The sequence below is a fragment of the Miscanthus floridulus genome, chromosome 4 (assembly GCF_019320115.1).
Source record: "Miscanthus floridulus cultivar M001 chromosome 4, ASM1932011v1, whole genome shotgun sequence".
NCBI classification, from domain to species: domain Eukaryota; kingdom Viridiplantae; phylum Streptophyta; class Magnoliopsida; order Poales; family Poaceae; genus Miscanthus; species Miscanthus floridulus.
The window spans coordinates 99,311,257-99,319,622 of record NC_089583.1 but is presented as its reverse complement, the minus strand read 5'-3'; the positions used below and the strand labels follow the sequence as shown (position 1 = coordinate 99,319,622).

The 8,366-nt window shown below is 49.7% G+C and overlaps 1 protein-coding gene across 1 annotated transcript; it reads right to left on the bottom strand.

The window, feature by feature from the left end:
• Nucleotides 1-317: 317 nt before the first annotated feature.
• On the bottom strand, nt 318-626 carry LOC136552293 (aspartyl protease family protein 2-like). The gene has a single exon (XM_066543831.1). It carries the CDS (start codon nt 624-626, stop codon nt 318-320), a length of 309 nt encoding a protein of 102 aa, XP_066399928.1.
• Between the last annotated feature and the right edge of the window lie 7,740 nt (nt 627-8,366).

The window sequence follows — 8,366 nt, the reverse complement described above, 5'->3', positions numbered from 1 at the left end:
TGCATTCTTGATCTACAACTTACAATTTCTAAACTTTTAGTGATCAAACGGGCATTGGACACGGAGGCAGGATTTAGTATTTCCCGGTATTCCCGTTGCAACACACTCCTAATAATACTACAATATTCCTAATCTTTCTTTCCTAGGACTAGGAGATAAGTGCAAAAAAAAATTCTCTGTACTAGAGCTTGCGTACGTGCCACCGTCCTTCCCAACCGAAAATTTCTACACCCAATTTGCCTCCCAAATCCAATCAATCAAGCCGAGGACTGAGTTCGAATTGTTCGTCCTCTCAGGCAGGCCTCGCCGGTGGCTACCTACACCTCGGCGCACCGCCACGGCGCGAAGCCCAGCCGGTTGTTCTGCAGGTCGTACACGACGTGGAAGTTCTGCTGCTGGAAGTTACCGATGATGGACATGCTGGTGCGCGGGGTGCCCAGGACCGCTAGGCACATGATGCCATCCGGGTCCAGCCGGATGAAGTAGTTCTCCGTGGGGAAGTCCCACACGGCGCCGTCGGTGAACAACAACGACAGCAACGGCACCTCCGGCTGCTCCACACCAGACACGTTGTACCACGGGCTCAGCACCGGGAAGTCCGCGATCAGACGGTACGACCTGCTCATGCGATCCATGAACGCGTGCCGGATCACCTGGTACACTGGCTTTGATTCTGTTGGCATCAATTTTGGCACAGGAGTGTGGACAGCATAGAGAAGTACAAGGTGACAAAGAAGACTGCAAAGCGAGCTGTAAGTGTGGCAAAGGGTAGAGCGTACGGGGATCTTTACCAACGTTTGAGTACGAAGGAAAGAGAGAAGGACATTTATAGGATGGCTAGGGTTCGTAAGAGAAAGACAAGGGACTTCAATCAAGTTAAGTACATTAAGGATGGAAGGGAGCATCTCTTGGTGAAGGAGGATGAGATCCGACATTAATAGCAAGAGTATTTTGACAAATTGTTCAATGGTGAGAATACAGACACAATCTTTCAGTTGGATGACTCTTTTGATGACACCAATAGACGCTTTATGCGAAGAATCCAAGAATCTGAGGTCAGAGAGGCATTGAAAAGGATGAAAGGAGGTAAGACAATGGGACCGAATGGTATCCCAATCGAGGTGTGGAGATGCCTCGGGGATATAGCTATAGTATGGCTAACCAAGCTGTTCAACCATATTTTTCGATCGAACAAGATGCCTAATGAGTGGAGGAGAAGTATATTGGTACCGATATATAAGAATAAAGGGGATATTCAAAGTTATACTAATTACCGGGGAATTAAGTTGATGAGCCATAGTATGAAGCTATGGGAGAGAGTTATCGAGCATTGCATGAGAGCAATAACGCGGGTCTCTATGAACCAATTTGGTTTCATGCCTAGAAGGTAAGCCATTTTCTTAATAAGACAATTTATGGAGCAGTATAGGGAGAAGAAGGACCTACACATGGTTTTTATTGACTTGGAGAAGGCTTAGGATAAAATACCAAGGAATGTTATGTGGTGGGCTTTGGATAAACATAAAGTTCCAATGAAGTACGTCAGGCTCATTAAAGACATGTACAACAATATTGTGACTAGAGTTCGAACAAGTGATGAAGACACGGATGACTTCCCGATTAGGATAGGACTACATCTAGGGTTAGCTTTGGGCCCTTATTTGTTTGCCTTAGTGATGGATGAGGTCACAATGGACATACAAGGGGACATCCCTTGGTGTATGCTTTTCACGGACGATATAGTGCTAGTTGATGAAAGCCGGACATGAGTGAATCAGAAACTGGAGTTATGGCGAAAGACTTTGGAGTCCAAAGGTTTTAGACTCAGTAGAACTAAAACTGAGTATATGAGATGTGACTTCGGCACTACTACTCGGGAGGAGGAAGATATTAATTTGAAAGGTCAAGTAGTGCCTAGGAAGGATACCTTTCGATATTTAGGATCAATGCTACAGAGAGACGAGGATATTGATGAAGATGTTAGCCATAGAATCAAAGCAGGGTGGATGAAGTGGCGGCAAGCATCTGGTGTCCTATGTGACAAAAGGATACCACAGAAGCTAAAAGGCAAGTTTTATAGGACGACGATTAGACCTGCTATGTTGTATGGTGCAGAATGTTGGCCTATGAAAAGACAATATGTTCAACAAATAAGTGTCGTGGAAATGCGTATGTTGCGTTGGATTTACGGTCATACAAAAAGGGATCGAGTTAGGAACGATGATATACGTGATAGATTAGGGGTAGCACCAATTGAAGAAATGTTTGTCCAACATCGGTTGAGATGGTTTGGACATGTCCAACGAAGACCTCTAGAGGCACCGGTGCGTAGTGAAATTCTAAACCAGGATAGTAATATGAAGAGAGGCAGAGAAAGACCGAAGTTGACTTGGGTAGAGACAATAAAAGAAGACTTGAAATGATGGAATATACCTAAAGACTTAGCCTTAGATAGGAGTGTTTAGAAAACACTATTTCACGTGCCTAAACCTTGATTGCTTCTGCTGGGTTTCAACTCTTGCCTATCCCAACTTGTTTGAGACTTAAGGCTTTGTTGTTGTGGTTGTTTGTTTGAGTTTTCTAGATACATAGATTTTGCTATGCATTTATATATACCCTATGTCTAGATCCATAGTTAAAGTAATGTATCTAGAAAAGTCAAAACGTCTTTGAATTTGGAGCAGATGGAGTACATCAGTAGACAAATAGGGAAGATTGCAATATATAAACAAGGTAGCACCAATCATAAATCACAATTGCTCTCAGAAATACAGGTACATCTTATTCTCTTGTAGTATCACAATTACAGATTGAATAACTGGACCAAATAAAGAGTAAAGAGGTCACAAGTTGGGTAAGAAAGACATAGCACTGGACCAGAACACTTGGTTACCCATTGCCGGTTATACCATGTCAGACAATCCACATGAAAATACTGATTCGACTCAACTGTGCACCGTAAAGATTGAGGCCTGACACAACCAGATGCGCTACGCAAGGGTATAGTATTCCCTCTCATGCCGGTCAGAGTCGAGAGCAACAAGGACATAGATTGCGTAGATCATTCCAGGGACATAGCCAAGGATTGTCAGCAGCAGACAGATGCAGAACTCTATCTGTTACGAAACAAGAAAGCTCACCGTCAGTATGTTACAGGGATAGTAAATATCAATAGAGTGACCAGGATAAAACAGACAATTGTATATAGGCATCACTGCTCCATTCCACCGAGTTTCATGATTCGGGCGTACCCAGTGCAAAAAGCTCCTCCTCTGTGCGGGGTCTGGGGAAAGGTGTCAGTGGCAAGCCTTACCCTCGCCTATGAAATACGAGGAGCCGCGACTCAAACCCGAAACCTTCCGGTCACAAGCGGTAAGACTCTACCGCTTGCACCAGGCCCACCCTTCCAGCGAGTTTCATGATTCAGATTAGTCAAATCAGTTGTGTGATTTACTCACTCTTCCATCATCAGGGAAAAAAATGTGGCAGCGAAATGAATGCTGTTGACTTGTCCTAGAACAGAGTATCATTGTCACATCAATGTAATAGGTTTGTGAGGACTAATGAAATATCAAACATGATTTTATGCTCTAGTCCTCGATACAATCTTTTGCTGGAAACCAAACAGAAGCCAACCCAACACAAATGGGCAACACAGGAATGAAGCAAAACAGGTACTACACTTTATGCACGGATCTACGAGTACACGCACAAGATTTCAGAGGCAGTTAATCGTTTGACGCTCCTATACTTTGGAATTCAGATCAAGCAGCGTCGGAATAGCTTGGAATCGAACAATTTGCCTACCGAAACCTAGCCCGAAGCTAGGTAAACTCGCGGGCCAAACGGGTTGTGAAATCAACAAGCTAGAAATGGACGAGCAGGTCCCGGCCAAGAGGCGTGCGGTGCGCACAGAGCATCGAATCATGGGGTGACCGCGGGTGAGGGGAAGGGGGGCTTACCCTGCAGCAGCCGAATCGGAGGAAGACGCCGAGCGGCGGGAGGATGATGGCGAGGAGGATCTCCAGGAACGTGCAGCAGCGGCCGTCCGCCATCGCGATCTCGGAGCTGATCGGATCGGGATCCGGACGAGTGGTGGTGGAGGCGTGGATGGAGCCCGGAGATCTCTCCCTCCCTCTGGATTTCTCGTCTCCGTTTACTTGGCCGGTAGGGCTCGGGCACGGAGGCGGACCTGCGATGGGGTCTCGTGCGCGGCGCGGAAGTCTCCCGTGCGCCAGCACGGCACGTGTCTGTCGCTATGCCGCCGGTGGTGCGGGGCTGCGGCCATGGGCCACCGCAGGTGGGCTCTGGGCCGTCACGGACCGCGATCGTAGAGTGGACAAGATCCGGAGGTTTTTCCTTCCGTCCGTCCTAATCTAATTCGTTTTTTTCCCCGAGACGGGAGAATATAACCCGTTTTTCATTAAACCGAAGAAAATTACATGATATAACTATGAAAGAACTCTCATAGCACAGATTACCAACCACCAAGCTAGTAGTGAGTAAACTGGGATACACCATAATAAACAAGAAAGAAAGAGAGAAAGAGCGACTGCCCTCAACATCCAAAAACCTACCAACTAAGCCTGCAAAGAAAATGATACGATGACACAATAGTTGCCTACAAATTAGACGATGCCTTGATGGCAAAGTATCTGTCGGGTTCATAAACCCGAGGTCTCTTGCGGACCGGCTTTTCAATGAAGGCTCGACCCAAGCAGACAACGCGTAACTCATGGGCTGGCCTGAGTATCTGAAGAAACAGGTCAGAAGAGCGATCCAATCGTCGACCGGAAGGTCTAGCCGAGGATGAGCGACGCCCATTTTTCGACTCCGGCCCGCCTCTCCGACCGGAGGGCTCGCTTCGGTCTCCAGCCCGCCTCCGGATGGCTGTCCGACCAGAAGGTCTGGCCAAAACACTACTTCCGACTCCGACCCCACGTCTCCGACCAGGGTACGCAAAAAACCTGCTCACTCCTCATCTCCGACTGGCGCGATCAGAACCGACCGGAACCAACCGACCAGGGACGTCCGCTCAGATGGGACCGGAGAACGAACAGGAAAAGCAAGGCAGGGCGCACGAGTCAAACCACGATATCAGGAACCGTACCCTGTACACCTGTAGAAACACTATTCTGCAACCTCCCTAACACAAACAGTGTTGTAGGCGCCGATATTTTCCTCTACAGTATTGTGGGCGCCCACAACTCCCATATCATAAGGCCCCCCGCCACATGCCTTTGGGCATCGATAGTGTTGTGGGCGCCGGCTTTTACCATACCGGACGAACATGGTAAAAACCCCTTGCATGCCTCAAGTATCAACAGTGTGACAGGCACCGACGTCTGCCATGCCCGAAGAAGACAACACCACCTTCCACGTGCATCTGACATTCAATAGTATTGTGGGCGCCTACCATCGTCCTGTACCCGCTGGCATGGGCAGCAAGGCTCAGAAACATACGTACTCTCTCCCCCACACTTGTAAGGCCACCCTCCTCATCTATAAAAAGGGATGCGCTCTCTCCCAACATTCAAGCCATTCCAGATTCATTAGATCGATCAAGTTCACTAGTTCACAAACACAGAACCATCAGGTTTGAACCTCAAGCACACGCTTGAACACTTAGCTCATAGCGGAGCTCTTGTCGCTCTCGGCCCTTTCGACCAGAGTCTGACCGGACCTCTTGCACCCCTCATCTTTCTCCTTCTTGTTTGTAACCCCACTACAAACTTCAAGCACCTGGGCTCAGGAATAAAGTCACCGACCGACTCAAACTGGACGTAGGGCACATTGCCTAAACCAGTATAAACCCTGTGTCATTGAGGGCTAGGCCACCTCTGATCACAACGTACTACAAAACTACAAATATTTACTTGTTGGTCACTTTCTGCACCGACAGTTGGCGCCGTCCGTGGGGAAAACGTTGTACGTTCAACGCTTTTTGGTCATTGGATGTCCCACTTTTCTGCCACCTTCATCATGGCAGGCTCAGGCAATACAATTCGCTTTGGCTCACTGGAGTTTCCCGCGCTCTCACCTGTCGGGAAGTGGGTTCCACCCATCTTCGAGCCATCCTAGGCCTTCCTCCTCATAAGCCTAGACTTCGTTGCCGACCGACTCGATGTACTACACCTCCGCGAGGAGGCACTCGTTTCGGCACCCATCGGAGGGGTGCCCCATCGACTCCGAGATGCACGACTTCAACAACGAAGCATCTGCGCTTCATTCTAAGCAAACTCTCTGCTCAAACCCCATTGTAAGTAATGTACATGTTGTTATTTACTTGCTATTCTCTATCTTCCGCCGATCACCTAGAGGGACCCCATTGTCCCCGCCGCGACCGCCATACGACCAGTTCCCCTATGGCCTCACGTCTCCCGCGGACGCGTATGCTCAGGGGCTCCGAAGGATGCCGGCGCCGTCCCCTCTCATGTCCGAATTTTTGGGGATGGCAAGCTATGCTCCCACCTGTTTCCTCGACCTCATGGACGACAATGTTGAGAGTGATGGCTCTAACATCGACGATGTGGCACCTAGCCACCGTCTATCCTAAAAGTGCGCTATGGCGGACGCTCCGAGACAGCCACCGGTGGTAACGGAGTCCTTGTAGACTCACACCCCTCTGGACCCTCGTGCGGAGACCCCCGAGCTCACACGGGAGCACGGTGAGGAACTACGACAACAGTGGCTGCACCAGCCACCAACTATGCCAGCGCGTTCGACGCACCACACTGCGCCCCGTGCGCATAGACCGGCGAGCGGCGCTCGGGGTCACGCCCGTCGGGTCCAGCGCAACACCATGGATAGGGGAACGATCCCCCACACTTTGCTCAGGCCAATCAGAACATCGTCGCTGCGGCAATGCTTTTGTGCGCCCTGCCTGAGCCAAACGATCCTCAGGAACAGGCAATCCACCACAACCTCCATGCACTAGTGGAGACCATCGTCGTTCAACAAGTGGAGAGCTCCATATCGTGACACCAACTCGTGACCTCACTCCCCACCAGGGGAATGGGGACACAGCAGACGAGTCGCTCCACTTGCTCACCGCTACAACCACCGAGCGTGGCACAAGAGGTCGCACCTGCACCTCGTCTTGACTTGACGACCACTCCGCACCGACCACCTATCTACACGTGGCTCGGGCTGAACCGAGATGCATGTAGCAGCGACTGGAGTCCTAGCCCTGATGGCTAGGGACCACGGACCTTTGTCCAACGCCTCCAGCGAGCACCGCTCCCGCCACGCTCCAACGGAGGTCGAGGCAAAGGCAAGGCCAAGCATCAGGATTAGGACGAGGGCCCCTCCATGCAGAGGGGGAAAAAGAACAGAAAAGATCACCGCTGATCGGCCAACTCGGCGTTGGTCGCCACGGCTGATCACACGGGCAAGCAGCCCCAGCAAGACCCTTCAGGCCACTTCCACGCGCTCATGGAGAGCTCGTGCACCAACCATGCCGACCCCATCAAACACCTCTACAAGGACTGTGAGCTCCTCAAGCGCCTTCTGCGATAGACTAGTGGGACGAAGGAAGAAAATGGTGCAGAAGCAGCGCCCAAGAAAGGGGGCGAAGCGGACAGGGATCCGAACGACTGAAGGTTGAAGTAATCCAACCGGATGTCTACCAACTGAAGGACGACAACGACGACATTCCCACCAAACGCTTGTAACAACTACGTCGTTTTTTATTCCCCTAAATTTTAGTCTTACCATTGTTTACTTAGCGTTTGCTCCTATAAGAGCACCTCAACCCGAACACTTTTTGGCTCAGGGGGCTCCACGAGGGTACACTACTACCTCTTTTTTGTTTACTATCATATGGTGAAACTTCTTCTTACCCAAAAAAAAGGATAGTTCATTCCTTTAATTTGCCTTACGTAGCTTTGCTTTAAAACATTCCGACCGATCGCACCCCGCCTTTCCTATGATTACGAGCAGCTGAGCCTCGCGAGCCACGCCCCAGGCTCCCAAGGTTGCAGCCTACGGGAAGAATGGGCAAGCACGAGAAAGAATGAATAAAAAAACAAAATTATGCTAAGGGAAAAACTATGGAACAAAAGGGATAAGCTTCCCCGAACGGAGTGACTCCATCACAAAAAAATAAAACCGACTGTAGTCATTAAGTACACAAGAACATTTACACGGGGGCTCCCCATGAACTTAATCTTTTTACATCTACTAAACTTCTTATGCTTTACAAACTATTGGGGTGGCTCGACGACATCTGCTGTCGGTACGATCGACGAAGGCGTGAGCTGCTCACTCCCCGGTGGGACAACATTTGGCTTGATCAAAACCGGAGCGATGTCCACCTCCGACTCAAGCTCTATACCATCTGCAGGTTGGGCGACGTCCTCCCAACG

Excerpts from the sequence above, each read along its gene's own strand:
- LOC136552293 (XM_066543831.1), bottom strand. The coding sequence starts at position 626 with ATGAGCAGGTCGTACCGTCTGATCGCGGACTTCCCGGTGCTGAGCCCG.